Source organism: Gossypium hirsutum, chromosome A01 (assembly GCF_007990345.1).
Source record: "Gossypium hirsutum isolate 1008001.06 chromosome A01, Gossypium_hirsutum_v2.1, whole genome shotgun sequence".
NCBI lineage: Eukaryota > Viridiplantae > Streptophyta > Magnoliopsida > Malvales > Malvaceae > Gossypium > Gossypium hirsutum.
Genome location: NC_053424.1, coordinates 43,903,467 through 43,924,719, shown reverse-complemented (window position 1 = coordinate 43,924,719; position 21,253 = coordinate 43,903,467). Strand labels below are relative to the sequence as shown.

General features: G+C 31.6%; 2 protein-coding genes and 1 long non-coding RNA gene across 4 annotated transcripts; 1 reads left to right on the top strand and 2 right to left on the bottom strand.

Annotated features, from left to right (window-relative positions):
• The first annotated feature begins 10,151 nt into the window (after positions 1 to 10,151).
• LOC107930648 (uncharacterized) lies at positions 10,152 to 14,975 on the top strand. 2 transcript variants are annotated; one of them, XM_041111231.1, is made up of 8 exons: positions 10,152 to 10,434; positions 10,570 to 11,947; positions 12,745 to 12,863; positions 13,042 to 13,662; positions 13,744 to 14,050; positions 14,209 to 14,374; positions 14,441 to 14,543; positions 14,646 to 14,975. In XM_041111231.1, the coding sequence occupies exons 2-8, from the start codon at positions 10,778 to 10,780 to the stop codon at positions 14,761 to 14,763; spliced, it is 2,604 nt and encodes an 867-aa protein (XP_040967165.1). In that variant the 5' UTR covers positions 10,152 to 10,434; positions 10,570 to 10,777; the 3' UTR covers positions 14,764 to 14,975. The 2 variants fall into 2 exon arrangements, with proteins under 2 accessions (XP_040967165.1, XP_040967171.1); XM_041111237.1 differs by having other exon boundaries at positions 10,199 to 10,434; positions 14,453 to 14,543.
• Positions 14,976 to 15,533: 558 nt separating this feature from the next.
• On the bottom strand, positions 15,534 to 16,779 carry LOC107930632 (non-symbiotic hemoglobin 2-like). The gene is made up of 5 exons (XM_016862304.2): positions 16,549 to 16,779; positions 16,301 to 16,440; positions 16,045 to 16,159; positions 15,854 to 15,970; positions 15,534 to 15,766 (listed from the first exon to the last, which is right to left on the bottom strand). The coding sequence occupies exons 2-5, from the start codon at positions 16,393 to 16,395 to the stop codon at positions 15,629 to 15,631; spliced, it is 465 nt and encodes a 154-aa protein (XP_016717793.1). The 5' UTR covers positions 16,396 to 16,440; positions 16,549 to 16,779; the 3' UTR covers positions 15,534 to 15,628.
• A 950-nt stretch (positions 16,780 to 17,729) lies between these two features.
• Positions 17,730 to 18,854, bottom strand: LOC107930629 (uncharacterized). Its single transcript, XR_001693043.2, has 2 exons — positions 18,353 to 18,854; positions 17,730 to 18,082 (listed from the first exon to the last, which is right to left on the bottom strand). It is a non-coding gene; the product is annotated as an uncharacterized lncRNA (long non-coding RNA).
• Between the last annotated feature and the right edge of the window lie 2,399 nt (positions 18,855 to 21,253).

Below are 21,253 nucleotides of genomic sequence, written 5' to 3'. Positions count from 1 at the left end.
TCGATTTTGCCCAATACTTTTGTTTTTATTGCTATTTAGTCCATCTGTTTTATTTTTGTATCTTATTTTTTTACTCATCTATTCATTATTATATTTCTATATTATATTATTATTTTGTATTATTATTATTATCGTTATTATAGTTGCTCTTATATATACATGTATATTTCTTTTATATATAAATATATTTTTCTATATATTTACATGCATACTTTTTGTACTATATATACATATACACTTATTTTTATACTTTGTGCATGCATATATGTTCATAATAATCGTACATATTTCTAATCTTCGTAAATAGTACATATTTTTACATACATATATTTGTATTACTTCTATTTTCATAATTTTTATGTATATCTATACACATATATATTTTTATGAATATATACACATACTTATGTGTCCCTTTTTATATATATGTAAATCTCCATATATTCTACATATGCATATAAATTCATATTTTTATATATTTTATAATGCATACACGTATGTATACTTTCATATTTTATAATTCTCGCATACATACATACCTATATCTATAAATATTATAATGTTATTCATTAATCATTGTTTCATTTGATGGTAATTTATTCATTTATTTACATGCTCTTTATTATTTTACATAAGTGCTTTATTTATTTTATTTTATTTTATTTTATATTGTTTCACATGTTATTGAATTGTTTTTTTATTTATTTTATTTAGTCGTTATGGCCTGTATTATTTTTATATACATTTTCGTATCTATCATGGTATTACCACGCATATCGATAATGAAATTAGTTTCCATCCCTTTTTTATAACGACTATATATGTTGTTTTGCTCGGTATGACAAAATTTGTTTTTTTTAAAAGATGGCATTTCGTGTTTAGATTCGTGAGGATCGTACCCTAACTTACTGGGTTTCAATTTTCACAATAAATCTAAATGCACGAATCCTTTTAAACTCAAATTTTAAATGATCTCGGGATTAAAAAATCGCGTCCTAACTTACTGGTCGTGATCTCGTTTTTTTAAAATCCGAGATGGCTAAAATTTTTTAAATAAGTATTTTCCATTCGCGTATCGGGAATTCGAGACATTGTGTCCTAACTTACTGGATATGATTCTCTTTCTCGAATAACGTGAAATATGTTTCTTTTCCAATTTTTTTTATTTTATTTTAACACGAGGATCGTATTTTTAATTTTTCCAAGGTTCTCAATTTTTGACATTAAGACATTAAATAATCAACTAGGTACCAATTTTGGGCGTATCGAGGGTGCTAATCCTTCCTCGTGCGTAACCGACTCCCGAACCCGTTTTTTCTGAATTTCGTGGACCAAACTTGTTGTTTTAATAAAATCAAACCGTTTATTAAAAACAACCCTTCTTCGAGGTGATCCAATCGCACCTCATAAAAAAAGAGGATTGGTGGCGACTCCCGTTTCTTTTTCAAAACCCAAGTCAACCCCGTTTTGTCAAAAAAATGGTGCCAACATCCGTCACTACTATAGTGGTTAGAAAAACAATACTTTCAAGTAACTTAAGTATATTACTAGCATTTCAATATTTAATCTATTGGTCATTGGTGTTTATTGCTAGAACCGTAAAATAATATCTGATATAAAACTTAACAAACCATAAGCCAGGATTTGCATGTCAAATCATTAAGAATAAATCAAGAACAAAACTAGATGCAGAAGCATACCAGAATTCATCGATTTCTTGAAACTATGGATCTTGCAGTTTTTATTTTCCAACATAAGTAATCTAGAGAATGTGGCTCTCTCTTTTCTAAAGATGGGATATGTAACACCCCTAACTCGAATCCATTGCCGGAACAAGGTTATGGAGTATTACCGAAATTTACGAGTCAAGTAATAGACATTTCATAAATGTTTAGCATTCATATCAGATTTCAATCAAATTTAATCATATAGTCCCTTACATGAGCACTCGAGGCCCAAATCATGCATTAGAATCATGTTAGGACTAAACCAGGTACTCAAAAATTTTTTCGTAAAATTTCAAATTTTTTCCTAAGTGTAGGGGTCATAAGCCCGTGTGGTTAGGCCATGTGAACCACACAGCAAGGGATACGTCCGCATCTGAGGCCGTGTAACTCTTTGACTTGGGTCACATGGTTAGGTCATACACCCATGTACTAGACCGTGTGTAGGTGCAGTGGTCACACGGCCAAGCCACACGCCCGTGTGCTAGGCCGTGTGATCAATTCTGAGCATTTTGTTTTGACATTTTAAAGATGTAGGGGACATATGGCCAAATCACACGCTCATGTGCTAAGCCGTGTGTGACACACGGCTGAGACATATGCCCGTGTGGACAAAAATAGGCTATTTTCCAAGCCACATTTATCACCCTTTTTGTCTTTCACCTACACTAATACTTGAACACCTTCACAAACCATGTCAAAGCATTCAACACAAGTCTAAATCATATCTTGAACATGACATAATATAACATACAACCAATGTACCTGTAGGTACCTTAGATGACAATTTATTTTCATTTTAGTCTATTATTCGTACTCATCTAGTTACTAAATGCATATATGTAATATCACATTCATTCTTTAAACATGATAGAACCACTTATAAATATATCAAAATATGTCAAACACAAGCCATTCCCAATGGCTAGTTTCATTCAAAACATTTATATGCCATCATTTGGCTAAATAACCTATATATGCCATTATAACCATAAGTGATTTACCATATATACCGAAATAAGCTGATGGATAGTGTGAGTGATCTCCGCCTATGCTTCCAATCCAATAAGCTTCCGAATCACTACAGGATAGGGGAAAATAAAATAGAGTAAGCATATTTTGCTTAATAAGTTCGTATAACTTGGAATTTAACTTACCACTATCTTAAATATAGGTAAACATTCAATTTATTTCCAAGTCATGTTGGCCAAATGCCTAAACACATATCCTCATTAACCCTGCCAGTCATGTATTCTGGGTAATAACTCATAATCACGAATATACACAATCGTCAGACAAGTTTCATACACATATGTCTTCCATCACATATTTTCAAATATATTACAAAAGTACAAAGTTATTAAGCATGTTCCACATTCTTGTACGAAGTACGTCATACTTCAACACAACAAATACTATCATTTCCATGTATCTCAGGCTTGTTTCAGTAATAGTTTGTTTTGAATTCATGTTAAACATATATTTTTCATGAATATCAGAAAATATATTAACTCAACACTAGTCAAATTTCCTTGTTCAAATATTTCTCATAATTCGTGTTCATGTAACAGGTATAATTCAAATCAATGTAATTCAAGTACATTTTCATAATAATTCGTTTCATGACCATATTTCCTCATGTTAGGATTTTACCTGCTGAATTTATTTGAAATATCGATGGATAAGCATGTAGTACACTCAAATTGTACAAATTAGAAATTCTTCAATTCATATTCAGGAGTACCTAATTAGGGCACATAATCAGGAAGCACACTCTCGAGCTTTGTAACGGAAAGCTCACATAGAGCCATTTCGAGAAGCTTATAAAAAGCTTATCGGGAAGCTTATCCGGGATATATAACGGGAAGCTTATAAGAGCCATAATCGGGAAGTTCACAAAGAACCTTGTCAGGAAGTTCACAAAGAACCATATCAGGAAGCTCCGGATAGCCAATATCGGGAAGTTCGAACGAGCATTTTTATTTGACATTATTACCATACTGTAGATCATAAAATAATATTAAAATAAATTTCCTTTCCAGAATCAGATTTGTGGTCTCGAAACCACTGTTCCTATTTTACCAAAATCGGGCTGTTACAGGATATTAGAAAAGTTATCTTATGTGTAATTTGGGGACTATAACTTTAATATATAAATTTTGCACATTAACCATAATTTCTAATCAACCCATCATTAATTAGAAATTAGTTACTAGAGTATCTACACACATTTGACCTATACTTTATTTAATAATTAAAGCCCAATAAACTTTAATCAAATTAGATCACTTTTAATTTGGGCTAACCTATTATGATAGTAAATAATAACATGTAATTACTCTTATTATATATGTGATGTCCATATTTTCTAACAATCTCTCACTTGGACCACATATATTAATTACTCTATAATTATATGTTTATATAACCTTATGAGCTCAAAACTTTACTTCATATTTAAAAAGGTATTCCGAACAATCCGGTCCATTAATTATGTTGACATATAACCAATGCGACTTTCATTGCATATACCATAACTAAATTCATCCCTGATCATGTATATTAACACAACCAAATGATATAGATCAAGTATGGATGTGTAGCATAAAAATTGCATGTAATATGATCTAAACATGTCTATTTTCAATTGGTCCTCCTTAAACCTTAATGAGATCAAACCTTACCAAAATCAGGGTGTGAATAAACCAAATAAACTTTATTTCTACAGAAAATAAACTTAATATTCGTAAACTGAAATAACTGAAAAGATGTTTATAACATAAAAGCATTAAAAAGTACAAACTCTCACTAAAACCAAATATCTTTAAATGATGTTACACACATATAAGTAGTGTGCTCATGAAAAACCTTAAGTGGTGGTTTCTTAATAAGTGGATCCACAATCATGAAGTTTGTCTCAATATGCTTTATAGACACCTAACCACTGTGATATTTTACTTTAACAACTAGGAACTTAAAGTCTGTGTTTTTACTTTGATGTGCTCTTGTTGTTATTGGAATAGAGGACTACCTATTATTGTCACAATTTGCACCTTAGTGACAAAATTTTGCATCAATATTCCATCAAAACCGGATTTTGTATACTTAATGATCTTTAACTTATCTGACCTCCGATATGTGAGTATGTAACTTTTTCTTTTTTAAAGATACCTCATAATCCTCTTGGATGTTATCCAATGGTCTAAACCAATGTTGCTTAAAAATCTGCCTAACATCCCAACAATGTATACAATATTTGAATGTGTACAAACCTAAACATACATTAGACTCCCCACTCTTGAGACATAGGGAATCTTTTGCATTTCCTTAATCTCAAAATCATTCTTGGGATATTGGTCGAGACTTAACTTATTATTGATAAGTAGTATGTCATTAACATATAAAACCAAATACAGAACCTTACTCCTATTGAACTTGTGGTATATACAATTATCTACTAAATTTATCTCTAAACCAAATGAGATAATCATTTGGTAAAATTTGTAATACTATTGAGGAGAAGTCTGCTTAAGTCCATAGATGAAGTTCTTTAATTTGCAAATCATTAACTTTGCATCATCAAACAAAAAGTTTTCTAGTTGCGCCATATAAATGTATGATCAATGTTACCATTAAGAAACCATTAACTTAACATTCATCTAATGAAGTTTAAGGTTAAAATATTCCACTAAAGCCATTCTTGAGGTTGTTGAGTTTTTTCTTCTAGAACAATTACCTCGTCTTGAATAGGGAGTTGTTCAACATTGTCTTATTAAGGTTCTGGATTCACTTCTTCATCAATGATAGGTATGAGAACCTAAACATTGTAAAAATTGATAGCAGGAATTGAGCTAGAATCCAATTCCTTCTCAAAAGCAATGTCTCTAACCTTATTTCTCCCTCCAAACTCAACATCCTTAAAAAAGTTGCAATTCCCGTATAAAAAATATTCCTAATTGTGGGATCATAAAATTCATAACCTCTAGATTGCTCAGAATAACCAATAAAGTAGTTGCTTACTATTTTTTAGTTTAATTTCTTTTCATGTGGCCTTGTTTCAGTTGGACATCCCAAAATGTGAAAGTGCTTTAGACTAGGCTTTCAATTTGTCCAAAGCTCATAAGGTATTTTTGTATATGCTTTAGTGAGTATTCTATTCAGAATGTAAGCTACTACCTTTAAAGGCACTGGCCAAATGAGCACTTTCAAACTTATCATGTTTCAACCTTTCTTCCTTTTACACGCAATAAGAAATTAGCTCATTTAGTGTCTATTTCTCCTATTGACAGATTTAACTAATTTTAAATTGGTTAAACTGTGCAGGAAACGATAGCAAAACCAAAAGAACAAACAATTCCTCAGAAAGCTCGATTTTAAGTGCCTTAAGTCTTAAGGCAACATGAAACATCTCTATAATGTACTCCATCATGTTTCCTTGACCCTTATACTCCATAAGCATCAAAGAAGTCAGAAGTGATGTCATCTCAACCTTATCGCTTTTAGCAAAACGTTTCTCAATTTCGTCAAGGAAACACTTGTCCTGAGTAACTTTTCAAATTCTGTGCCCCTAAAGGCTTATAAAATACTGTGCTTCATGATCATTAGACTCATGCGATTTGAACGATCTCACCTCTTAAAATCCCTTTTAACATAAGAGGTGCTTTCTGCAGTAAGAGGTTCGTATTGTTCTTCTTTTAGTGTAAGGTCATGTCTATACAACTAAGCACTATAAGTAAGTCCCTTTTCCATTCATTGAAATTAGTCCCATTAAGCATGAGTATATAATTTATATTAGTAGATATTGTGGCAGTAACAGATAAGCTAGCTGAATATAAAACAAAAAATAAATATAAACTCACATCAATATTCATAAGTAAATATTAAATTTAGGATAATGGGTGGTAATCCCATTTCAAGATACCAAACACAACATTAATATCAAGTTTTTGGACAATATTATTAACAATAAGTGGTACTTTTGTTGTAGCAATCAAACATTGAAAATAAATTTTGTCAAATAATAAATTAATCTTTGGACTAACATATTACTCATATAAAGTACCTTATAATTGTCACATATTTATCCTTACAGATGTCGTTGAAATTCTGCCAAATATTAACTTGCTTTTGGGTCAATTAATAAACGCATAAATCATAAAAACATATAATGATTTTTATATTTTAAATAAACTAATCTACGCAAAAAAAGTCACTTTGACGGCATTTTGTTTCAACTAACCTATTTAAAATATTTGACATTCTTAATTAAATCCTAAAGCCAAAATTTGAATTTATTTATTTCAAAATATTTCTCTTAATTTCATCTTTCAACCAAATTAAAAGATAATAGTATATATATATATGTATTTATCCCAAAACAACATACAATAATATTTGAATAAAAAAAAACAAACTCACATAAGACTTCAAATTTAAACCAAAATATTTTTTTTAACAAAGGTAAACTCTATCTCAAGATATGAAACACTCTATTAAGATATCATCTTTGGACAAAATATTAACTTGTAAGTAATATCTTGGTGTAGTAATCAAACACTAACAATAAGAACATGTCAAAAAATAAATCTTCCTTTGGATCGATTTATTACTCACATATAAAACTGAATAATTGTCATATGTTTATTACCACAGTTGCACATGTAATATTATTAACCTTCATTTTATTTTAAAACAAAATAATTTCAATATTAGAGGTCACTTTGACAACTTATTATTTCAATTAAGTTATTTTAAAAAATATATAAATATACCAATATTTAAATATGAAATTTTCATAACAATTAAAGGTCAAAACTTTTTTATTGCTTTATAATTTCCAAAATAACTCAAAATAATGTTGTCTAAATAGTGTAATAAAAAAACTGAAAACCTTAATATTTAACTGATTTTTTTTGTTGCAAAACCATATCTGTCAAAATCAAACAAAAATAATGTAGTGATTTAAAGCCAAATAATTAACAAGTATATGTATTCATAATTTTAGCATAGACAAAGCACCAAAACAATTCACGCAAATACCATGTAAATCCAAAATTGTATTTACGATTAAATAGAGACTTGCATAAATACTTAAAAAATATTTTCAAGCCAATAAATCTCAAAAAAAAAATATAAAAGCATAATAAATATTAAAAACTCGTATCTTAAATCTATAATTTTCCTTGCACCCAATTATTCTACTCAACTCTACTAGAGTATTGTATGAGGAAAAAAATATCTTAATCACCAAATCAATTAATACATCCAAAGTATATATTGATTTAAGCCTATGAATTAATGGTTTTCGATCGACATAAACTTCAATTTACCCAAAATAATTCTTGTGGATTCCACTAAAGCAATTCATACCAAACCAATAACCGTCAAAGATTTCGATCCATACTTATAAACCCAAAGTTTTAATCCAATAATAAAACCCCCAAAAAATTCAATATGAATCTCAAACATTAATATACATAATCGAAAATTAAAATATTAAAAAAAATTAATCTAAAAATAATAGAGAATCAATTCGTTCTCAATGATTCAACATGACAAGGTTCGGATGTCATTTGCTAGAACCGTAAAATAATATCTAATATAAAACTTAACAAACCATAAACTAGGATTTGTCATGTCAAATCATTAAGAATAAATCAAGAACAAAATTAGACGCGGAAGTTTACCTGAATTCATCGTTTTTTTGAAATTTACAGATTTTGCAGTTTTGATATTCCAAATTAGCATATAAGTAATTTAGAGAATGTGACTCTCTCTTTTCTAAAGATGAGATATTAAAAAAGTTATCGGGATCATAACTCTAATATATAACTTTTGCACACTAACATTAATTTCTAATCAACCCATCATTAAATAGAAATTAGTTGCTAGAGTATCTACACATATTTGACTCATACTTTATTTAATAATTAAAGGCTAGTAAACCTTAATAAAATTAAATCACTAACATATTATGATAATGAATAATAACATATAATTATGCTTATTATTTATATGATAGTAGATTTATTTCACAATTTATATCTTAAATTTTGTGGTTGAAATAACTCAACTTTTTTTTTTCATTCAACTTGCTATTGAATAATCCTTATAAATATTATTTCTCTTTGTTTCTTTGAAAATCAATTTTAATATTTTCTTATTGATGTTTTTTCTATTGAAAAAAAAACATAATGAGTAAATCTGTTAAAAAAGAAGTCTACTTTTATACAAACTAATTAGGTCAAAACTTTTATACAAAGCTAAATTACTAACTTGTTCCTAGGAAAATAAAACACTACTTTTAGGTTTTCTTATTTAAGAGCATTTAAAGGTAAATAATGGAAGTGGAGAGAGGGTATTGTCGACGAATTTTGAATGAATAGTAAAATAAACATTAAAAAACCAAATCATGAATAGTAAAAAATGTGGAATTTCAAAAGAATAATTAAATTATATATTGCTACACATTTAATTTTATACCAAAGGTTGAAAAATAATGTAATTATGACATAAAAAGTGGTGGACCAACATGCTTAATCTTGCCCCACTTCTCTTCCAATACACACAATAAGAAAATGACAAATACTTTATTGCCTTTACTATTAGTATTATTTAGGACTAAAGCATATATATATTTTTTTAAATCTGTGTGGCAAAAATATTTTGAAATTTACCCAATTTTAGATTATTAATTGAAAATTTTTGGGTTATTTTTATTAAATAAATATTATTATATTTATTTTTCTTTAATTATTTTATATTTTAATTCATGAACACAAAATATATTTATATAAGTACGTTATAATTTAAATACATAAATAGATCATATCACAAGTTTAATTGGAGAATAGGTAAAAAGGAAAAATAAATTAAGTTACGCCGAATTTAAATTTGAACTTAAAAATATTTTAAAATCGACCATGATTTAGTTTGAAACATGACATATCTAAACTTATATATTTTTTTGTATACATATGATTAGTGTTATTTATTGATCAAATAATCGATTGATTGACATATTGAACAAGTTTTATAAAATTATTATTTTGGATAAATTTATTTAATTATATTTCAACCAATGATCCTTAGTAAACTAGTAATTGTTCTAAGAAAATTTGTAATAATTATTATACTATTTTTGAGAGACGAATTATTATTATTTTATACAAAAATAAAAAATAGAGTGGGGGTTGGGGTGTGATTGAGCATGAAAAAAGAAGAGTGAGTGACTGAGGTGAGTGGGTGACCGAGTCTTTTCCAAAAAATTGATGACGTGTCCTTCACAAAAATGTAGAATTTCTTAAAAAAGCCAAATTTATTATTACGTGTAAGTCTGTTGTAAATCGGCGCGCCTCTTTTTTCCCCTTAAAAAGTTAGTAATTTTATTTATAGAAATAAATAAAAACCACTAAAAGCAATAAAATTGAAAAAATAGAGATAAAAATAAGTTTTCTCTCTCTTTCTTGTAATAATTATTATAAATTTCTCACATCATTCTCTTCCTTTGATCTCTCCCCCTCCTTTTCTTTCGTTCTTTCTTTTTTTTTTTTTAAAACAATTTTTCTATCCAAACAAACAAGATTTCTGTTTTTTGCAGTTTCCTGTTTTTCAATTTTGAGGGAAACAATTTTCCCACATTTTTAATACACGAAAAAGAGCGAAAGAAACTTCGGGTTTTTTTTTCTTTTCCTATTGTAATACATCACTGGTACGTCTCCATTTTCACCAGAATATTTCTTCATTTTCTACGAATTTCGATTAAAATCTTTTATTTTTATTATTATTATTATTATTATTCATTTCTTTTGATCCCTTTTTTTGTTTTTTTTTTAATTGTTGTCAGGTTAAGAAATGAATGGGAGCTATTTTCGTATCCAATTCTAGGGCGTAGGGCATTGTTTTTTTTTTGGATGAATTCTGTAAGCCAAATTAGAGTTTGGTTTTGTAATATTTGATATAATGATCTAAATTTTGTGATCTTATTGGGTACTAAGGGGAATGAGGCAAATTTGCTTCATGGAAAAGAATTAGGTGTACAAGTGGGGAAAAAAATGACAGATTTTCAAGCTCTACAGCAAAAACCAGACTCCTCAAATGATGCCACGGCTGAATTTGAAAGGGGTTTGGAGGAATTAATGAGAGGGCATTTAGATGATTGTATGTCATTTGCATCATGTAGTTCTAATAGGAATCCTGATGATGAAGATGACGAGGGTGATCAGCTTATTAGGAGGAGAAGAAGGTCTGATCTCGAAGGCGATGATTTGGCCGAATCCTCCGCCGCTAGAAGGCGGCATTCTAGGATTTTGAGTAGGTGGGCTGCTAGGCAGGCTCAGGAAATGATAACCACGATTGAGAGGAGGAATAGGGAGTCTGAATTGATGGCTTTAGCTGGTTTACATACTGTTTCCACGCTCGACTCTTCGTTCTTGCGAGAGTCACCCTCGGCTAATTCGAGGCGACAAGGAGGGACTGTCGAGAGGCCTAATACTCGGGCTTCTTCGATTTTGCAAATGTGGAGGGAGTTGGAGGATGAGCATATGTTGAATAGGGCACGTGAGAGGGTGAGGGAAAGGTTGAGGCAGCAAAGGAATGCTGATGGCAATACAACTATGTCGAGTACGACGTTGTCTGAGAGTCATGAGAGTGAGAATCATGGTAGTGTTGTTGATGCAAGTGAGAGTGAGAATGAGTATGGAACATGGTCGAATGAGCAGGGTGTGTCGCAGAATGAAGTTGGGGATAATAACGGGTCTAGTAGGGAGCAATCTCCTGATCTCGGTGAAGTCGAGAGGGAGAGGGTGAGGCAGATCGTTCGGGGATGGATGGAGAGTGGGATTAGTGATCATTCGTCATCACGTGTATCCCGTGTTGGTGGCCCTAGAGCTGAATGGCTTGGTGAAACAGAGCGTGAGAGAGTTAGAATTGTCCGGGAGTGGGTGCAAATGACGAGTCAACAGCGAGGAGTTCGTGGTGGACGAAGGGAAGATCATCAGGCAGCAGCTACAGTTGGCACACAAGTCAATCAACCTCGTGAAGGCTCAGTTGCTGACCATGATGAAGGCCAACCAGAGCATATTCGGAGGGACTTGCTGAGGTTGCGGGGACGACAAGCTGTTATTGACTTGCTTATGAGGATTGAAAGAGAGAGACAGAGGGAACTTCAGTCTCTATTGGAACACCGTGCTGTATCTGATTTTGCTCATCGAAACCGCATTCAGGTATATGTTTAATATTTATTTTACCTTAGCTAATCTGCGCAATATGTCTCTAACATGCTGGAGGGGCAAATTTTATTTTTTTACTAATATTGTGCTATATGCTTTTGCTTGAGTCATGTATTTCATATATTTGGTTGTAATAAAAGGACTATAGGTTGTTCTCTACTTGCATGGATGGTAGTTCCATTGTTATAGCAAGGTTTTGAATCCACTAGTATTATACTTTCATGTAAGATTGGCTTGTTTCAATAATAACGTACTTAAGGCATTCTACGGTAAGTTGAGCCATTCTACTGGTGGAAGATAAGCCTCTTTGATTGACTGAACACTTTGCTGGACTTAATATATGGTTTTGTCAATGTTATATAATTCTAACCTTCAATGATGCTCTAGGTTGACTTAACATATTGTCATATGTATAACTTATTTTTCTTCTTTCTATTTTTTTAAATAAAAAATTCTTCATAAATACATTTTACTTCAGTTTCCACTATTTTTTCTTTCTCTGCATCTGCCTGTTTGGAATTAAGATGCCGAAATTTTCATGCCCGGCTGGAAATTGGAAGTCCATCGTTGTAGAAGAATAAAACTTGCTATATATGTTTTATTCTATAGTAAAACATTATGATGTTGGAATTATCTTTTATGGGTTACACATGGACTGTTCTGTAATCACATATCTTGATGTTATTGTATTTTTTTGGTTTTGCCCAATGAAAGTTCTTTTGTATCTGGGCTTTTTTTTTTTTTTTTGCATGGGTGGCTATTCTTAACTACCAATACATTTAACTTTGCAGTCCCTACTCAGAGGTAGATTCTTACGAAATGAAAGACCTGTTGAAGAAGAGAGGCCGCCTTCAATGGCAGCGAGTGAATTGATTCAATTAAGACAACGACACACTGTATCTGGTTTGAGGTATGATTGTTGTCATTCATGCTCAGGTTACAAATTTTTTGAACAGCTTTTCTCTGTTGTACTAAATATTTTGGTATGGCTTGAAAATTTCCTTGTAATGCCGCTTTCAGCTCCTTTGAGCATGAAGCTCTCATGGTTTCCATTGATTTGTTTAACAGTTAATTCTTTTCTTATTCAGGGAAGGGTTCCGTAACAGATTAGAAACCATTTTCCGTGGTCAAGCAAGCAGCAATCCTGAAACCACGTCTAGCAATGTCATAGATGATTCTAGAAACGAACTTTCTCAATCAAACACATTACAGGATGCACAACATGAACGAAGTGAACATACACAACCTAGGAGTTCAGAAAGTGACGTCTCACGGTCACAAACAGGAGATATGGTTAGCACCATGGCTGCTGAGAGCATTAGTTGGCAAGGAAATGCTAATCAAGGTGGGAATTGGCAGGATCATACAACCAATGATGAACAAGGAAATTGGCAACAGCCACCGTATGGTCAGTTCAATGAATGGAGAGAAGGCAATGCAGAAGAACTGGATACAAATTGGCAAGAAGGTTCAGTTAGCGAGTATCGTCAAGAAAATCCTGGAAATGTAAATGGGGAAGAAAGTCATTCACAGGGTGCCCAAAGGGTTTGGCGTGAGGATGGCTCTCGGGAAGCTGTTGATAATTGGTCAGAAGGGCCTTCTGGTCCTCCAAGACCACGTCGTTCAATCCCAGTTAGAAGGTTCAATAGATTTCATCCACCTGAAGATGATAATGTGTATAGTATGGAACTTAGAGAGCTTCTGAGCAGGTAACCCTCGCATGGTTTTCTTTACTCTTAAAAGAAAAATATTGCGACTTCTTTGATTTTTTATATAAATTTAATTTGCAGGAGAAGTGTCTCTAATCTTCTTCGAAGTGGTTTCCGGGAAAGTCTAGACCAATTAATACATTCTTATGTGGAAAGACAAGGCCGTTCTCCCATTGATTGGGATCTGCATAGAAACTTGCCAACTCCAGCCTCACCAGAACGTGATCAAGAGCAGCAGAGGGATGAAATAAATGATGACCAGAACAATGCTATCAGCAGACCGTCACTGGTGTTACCTTCTCCTCCTGTACCACCACCACAACCGTTATGGCATCAAGATTTACATCACACTAGCTGGTCTCGGCACAGCATGCATAGATCAGAAATTGTGAGCCATCCTTTTATTCGTTCAATGCCATACTATCGAATCATTTCCATTCTGTTATCTCTGTTGCTGAATATCATAAAGAAATAGGCCCAGAATCTTACTTGTTACTATGCATGCATCTTTTAAGTTAATTATAAGGCTCTACTTATTTCGAGCAGGAATGGGAGATGGTTAATGATCTTAGAGCCGATATGGCAAGGCTTCAGCAGGGCATGAGCCACATGCAGAGGATGTTGGAAGCCTGCATGGATATGCAGCTTGAGTTACAGCGATCCGTCAGGCAGGAAGTCTCAGCAGCATTGAACAGATCAGTTGGTGAAAAAGGTTTGTAAATCCTCCCAACGTTTTTCTCTTTAAAAATAATTATTTCGGACTAACTTTTTATTGCAGTTCTGAGTGTAGAAACATCGGAGGACGGATCTAAATGGGGTCATGTGAGGAAAGGAACCTGCTGTGTTTGTTGCGATAGCCATATCGATTCACTTTTGTACAGGTTTATACCTTGTCGACTTTTTCTTTTCATAAAATCATTATATTTTCGGACTAACACCGGAGTATGCGCATATGCTGATGATGCATATTGATGGGATTGCAGATGCGGACACATGTGCACGTGTTCAAAATGCGCGAACGAGTTGGTACGAGGGGGAGGAAAATGCCCATTGTGTCGAGCACCGATTGTGGAGGTAATCCGAGCATACTCGATATTGTAAAGAGGAGAGGAATAAGTAAGAGTAAAGAGAAAGAGAGAAGCCAATGTGAGATTATGTAGAGGAGGGGGCTCCATTCCAATTAGAAAGGGTGTATGTTTAAATATGTGGAACACTATGCTTTTTTGTATAATTGGAATAACAATTGGCATATCAATTATTATTCAGTCTTCTTTATCATTCTTACGTAAATAAAAATGTCACTCTTTTTTTTTTTTCTTCTTCTTTCCGTGATGGTTCAGTTTTGGGGATAAAAGAGAAAATTAATTAAAGTTGGTTTTACTTTTCGGAATTTTGAGTTTACTTTTTGAAGCTTTGATGTCACTTTATTTATGACATGGCAATTTTTAGTGTGTATTTTTTTTATTCAAATTTAGCTGACAAATTTTAACCCTAAAATGAAAGGATTAAAATTCAAGAGCATAGCATCTTTTAACCGAAAATTAATTGAATATATTTAATTTAAAATAAAAAATGAAAATTATTGTAAAATTTACATCTTATTTTAACAAATTTTTATTTTAAATTTAATTATACATATGTAATATATTAATATAAAATGACACTAATTTGATAATATTGTTAGTGATTTATATAAATCAAATCAAATTAAAATTTTATGTGATAATGTCATATGGTTTTAATATTTATTCCACTTAATTTCACTCAATATTACAAGTTGTTTTAAATCTCTCTCTCCTTCTATAATGTATTTTTTTATTAAGTTTTTAACTTTTTTTTAAGGAAAAAAAAGAGAAAATAAGGCAAAATAATGATAGAAAAACAAAATAGTCTTTATTACTAAAATTTATTCATTAAAATTGTGAAAATATTGGCAAACAACAATAAAATTGAAGTAAAAGAGTAATTAAGCAGTTTCATCATGATGGTTCTTCATCTCAGCCAATTGATCATAAGCTTCACCCCAAGCATTCTTCATCTCTTCATTCCATTTCTCTTCTCCAATTGCTTCTTCAATTGTCCTTATGAGTGCCTCTTTCACCACCTGCATTAACATTATTCCTCAAAATTTTTTTAATTAACCACTGCATCCAAATCAAATTTATTATTAAAAAATAAAATAAAAATGTACCTCGAAATGGGGGTCTTTGACACCACTCTTGACATGGACAGTGCCCAAATACTTCAAAGTAGTATCAGCCACTACCACTTCCCCTTTCTCTCTCAGTTGTATGGCTGACTCACATGTCTTCAACAACAATTGTTTAAGTATTTTAACTTAAGTAGGGATATATATGCAATGAATAAAATAAAAGGACTGACCATCTTGAAAACCTTGACAGCATGAGCTTTGAGCTTTGGATTATTTTGAGGAATCTCCTCTGACTCCCTCAAGAAACTGAACATGTTCTTCGCACCTGGTGCTATCTCCAATATCCTAAATAACACTCTCAATTTAATCAATACTCAGTGGAAGAGAAATTCTCTTAAAAGACACAGCCTCACTCGTTTGGCCGACACTGACCACTGTTGGGTCCGAACGAAGAATTCATAAAAAGGAAAGAATTAAAGGTCTTACAGTGAAAAGAAACGCAAGCTGAAGTGAGGAATATCTTGCTTCAAAACCTCCCATGATTCTTTCACCAACCCTTCTTGCTTCTCTGTGAAACCCATCTCTGATTTTCTTCTTCTCAATGATAACCAGGGAGTGGTGGAGCTCTATAAGAAAAGAGAAAACTAGTGTGGGAATCTTGAAGAAATAAATATTATTAATGACAAACGCAAACTCAGAAATTTAACTGCTGCTTTCCTTTATTAATATAATACCAATACAGCTAAGCTTTATTTGTCTTCTTAGACGTGCATTGATGATTGTGTAAAAGATGGCTCCTTATTTTCCAGAAATTTAAAAAAGGATGTTATTATTCACAAAAAATCATTTTGATTTCATTTGGTTGAATTTTGAAAGAAATATCTCCCAAGTTGTAACCTGTCCAGATATTTTCTATCATTACAAAATAATTCATGCTTACACCATACAAAATTAAATTACTATTCAAATGTTCAATCATTTAGTCTATTTATATATATATCTTGCATATCAAATTAGATGTATATTTAAAAATTCTAACTATTTATTTTATATATAAAAATTCACCCCTTGAATATATATATATCAACTATTTTTTAGATTAATATAATACGAATATCAGATGAGTTCAAAAATTTAAATGCATGACAAGTACAATTATATTAATAAATTTAATGATTGGATCGTTAAAACATTAATCGTATAAATAATTACAGAAATGTGTAAAATTACTCTAATTTTTACTGAATTTTTCCCAATATATATTATTTTATGTAAAACATATCAATATTTCATTCAATGTACCAGTTGAGATAAACATCTACCTAATCATTAATTAACGGTGTATTAGAGATACTGAAGAAACAATAATCCAAGATTGATAGCATAAGCACCATGATTTTATTTATTTATTTTTATAAAAATCAAACAAATGAACAAAAAACCACTTATTACGAATCTCATGCTCCTCACCTTCCCAAAAATAATTTATATTTTTGTATTAAAAAATCACTAAATAATTTTTTTATGCATATTTATAAATTTTACTTTTTTCTGGGCGCATGGCTAACGTCAACTTTGAGAAAATTCCAAAAATTCACTTGTTTTTCAATCAAATTCCAGTTTTTCATTTAAACATTTTTGTAGAATAATCTTGAATGGAATTTTTGTTAGTACGTAACTTAATTGAAATGGTAAATTTAAGCATGATGGGTTTTCTTTTTTGATAATAGGTTTGTGATCTCCTTCGATTGATAGCTTTTTGTTTTCTGATTTTGGCTTTCCTCCTTTCAATTTAGGGAAGGAAAGCCTTGTTGTTACGAATTGATGAAAGAAAAATAGTGGGCAAATGTCACCTCAAATGCAGAGCTGAAGGTTGTGCAACTATTACAACCACATTTTAAATGGGGCCCACAAGTTGAAGGTAAGCATCCTATTATCCATGGGTTAAACTATGACTAATGGGAGGCACACCAAGGTTTTTATAAACCCCATTGATGAGAGTAGAGATTGTAAGGCCCAAATTTTGCCTGGCCCGTACACATACAAAACAATAAAATAAAAAAATACAACAGCCCAAATCAAGGCCCAATAAAATAAAAATACAAAGGCCAGATAGGCCCAAAGCATTGGGGTTTTTAGAGACCCTAGGTCTCCTTTTGCTTCACGCCGCGGCCTTCACCAGCAGCCTCCACACACGCCCTTCGCACGATCCCCAACTACGCGTTGCCTACCCCACGTCTGTGCGCTCCGTTTTCATGGCTTCACGACCTGCAACATGGGCAAAATAGCAGAAATCGCTTGTATATTGGCTATAAAGCCTTCGGTTTTTAATTGTAAGGGGGGGGGGAATACAAATACAAGACAGATATAAAGAAAATAGAGAACAGAATCTGAATTTTCCATATGCAGAGCAATTTTTCAATTAAATGAAAACGATTTTTTCTTCTTTTCAAAAGGTGATTTGCTATTTTGATTTTACTATTTAATTTTTTTTACAACAAAAGAAATGGAAAAAGAAAACAAAAGGGACGAAGGTACCTGATTGTGGCTTCTCCTGTAGCCGTTCTTCATGATCAAGGCGGATTAGCAGCAGGGGGCTGATCCATTTGTGCCCTGGCAGAGGAAGAAAGGAGAAGACCCTTTGTTCCTTTTGATTTTGGAACAGAGAACTTTGGGGAAGGGATTGGGGTTTTGTTGCGGTAAAAGGAAAAATGGCAGATTGCCATTCATTCTTTTAGTTTTAGTAATAAATAAAACGGCGTCGTTTATAGCTTTGGACCGAATAGTCCATTTGCGCGTTAGCCCCTGTCGCATTTCTATTTGTTTTAATTTAGCTTTTTTATATATTTTTAATTTTCCCTTCAAATTTCCTTTATGTTGCATTTGAGTCCTCTCAAAAACGCTGCATTTTGAGGGTATGGATTAATTTCTTAATTGATCCCTGTGTTTTATGCGCATTATAATTTGGCCATTGTGCGCATATTCCTTGTTTTGTCCCTTAATTTTTATTTTTCTTCTGATTTAATCTCTAGCTTATTGGTTTTTTTTATATTGGGCATTTATTTATCCATTTTAATATTTTATATTTTAAAAAATTGTTTTATTTTGTAATTTTTTATTTTAAATTTTCTTATATACGATTTACTTCTTTTAAAAATCCTATTTTTACTATATATTTATTTTTTTAAAACACTATTATTCCTTATTTTTATATATTACCTTATTTTTATGTGCATTATAAGTTGTTAATAAACAAACTTTGCTTTATTTTTTTATGATCATTAAAATTATATTATATAAATTGTAATTCATATGTATTCTTTAGCATATTTTTATATGATGGTTTTTATAATCCATTTATACTTTTTAGGTATGTATATTATTCGCTTTAAAATTTAGCTTAGGCATACGTTGCAACTTTTTTTTTATATACATAATTGATGTTATATTTTTACTTATTTTAATTTTAGCCTTAATGTTAAATTTCAGCTTATAATGTTGGTTTTGAAATTCATTTTTATGATGAACTTGATATTTATGCATTGATGTTTATATATTGTTTGTTTGTCTATTGTTGTTTTTTATGTGTTTTAATTTTCATATGTGTACCTCTGAATTATTGTCGATAAATGGTGAGTTATATTAACCATGTACATGTTTCATATTAGTTTCCTTGTTCTTAAGTTCTGTGTATATTTATAATTGGGATTATCAACTTGTTTATTTTAAATCGTTCATTTCATTTTTATTATTATTCCAAATAAATTGAATAAATGTGCTCCAACGTTTTTATAACCACTCGCGTTTCAAAAAAACCCCTCAAACATAGGGAAATATTTCGTGTTTGGGAGTTCGAGAAATCGTGCCCTACCGTGCTGGGTTTCGATTTTTTGTTCAATTGAATAACTGAATATCCTTGTGAAATTTCATTCATGTTTTCTTAAATTAAAATGAGGCAATATTTTGTGTTTGGAAATTCGAGAAATCGTGCCCTATCGTGCTGGGTTTCGATTTTCCGTTGGGCCAAATAACGGGATACCCTTTTAAGATTTCGTTGCGTGTTTTGGAAATCGTGAGGTGATCTCAGTTTTTGGAGGCTTAAAATATCGTGTCCTAACGTGCTGGATGTGGTATTTTATTCCTTAGGAACGAGTGAATCTTAAAATCCAATTCGAGTTGTTCACTTTTTTAAAGGAATCGCATTTTAACCTTGTTCCAAATTTTTGACATTAAGAGGGCATAAATTGATCAATACGGCACCAATTTTGGGGCGTTGCGGGAGTGCTAATCCTTCTTCACGCGTAATCGACTCTCGAATCCGTTTTCTAATTTTTCGTAGACCAAAAACGTTGTTTTAATAAACCAAAATGCTTTATTAAAATGATCAATCACAGGTGACCCGATCACACCTAAACAAAAAGAATTGGTGGCGATTCCATACCTCACTTTTTCAGTCGATCCCGTTTTTTTTTAAAATAAAAAATGGTTTCGATAGAGATCTTTTAATTACTTTGATTAATGGTATTAAGATTTTCAAACTAGCTACAACTAAAAGCTTTGAACATAATCTTAAATGATATACATCATTAGGAATTCATCCACATCTCCAATTGCATTTTTGCTCATTAGGTTTGGATTATTCTTGAAATCATATTTGAGATATGTTGATAACCAGGTTTGAGAATGACAAAAAGAAAAAGAATTTGTTTTAGATTTCTATGTTAAATTGTGTGACATTTCTAACTAAGCTTCTTCTTTTGGTGAAGAGTACTCAAATGCAAAACTAGTGTGCAAAATTTTAAGATCTCCCCCAAAAGATTCTCTATCAAGGTGATAGATATAGAACAAGTCAATGACATCAATACTATGAGATAAATAAGCTTATTGAGTCTTTGCAAAAGTTTGGAATAAAATTTGGACAAACATAAAAGGGATAGAATCACATCAGAAAAAAAAATTGATTTGCAAGTTGCTTCTTTAATTGCAACTGATGAAGAAAACTAGCCATTCTCACAAAAAGGAAAAAAGCTATCTAGGAAAAACAAAGGGAGTAACATATTTTTGAAAAGTGTAGGATATAGTGGATTGGAGATTTTTAGACTTCTTGATGAAACGTATGGGTGTTAGGGATAGATGTCGGAAATGGATATGGAATCGTGTTTCGTCTGCATCAATTTCGATATTAATATGACAGAAAATGGTTGGGTAACTATTACACATATACCAAAATTTTCTTGCCTCACATGGATGGTCATTTTAGACGAACTCCCTATAAAAGACAGGTTGGTTAGAAGAGGCGTGAATATTGATAGCCAATGTTTGCTATGTCATGGGAACATAGAGACGAGAGATCATCTCTTTGCAGACTGTTCTTTTGCCAAGAAGGTCTGGGAACAAATTTTGGGCTTTTGCAACATTCGAAGAGCTATGCAGGGTTTG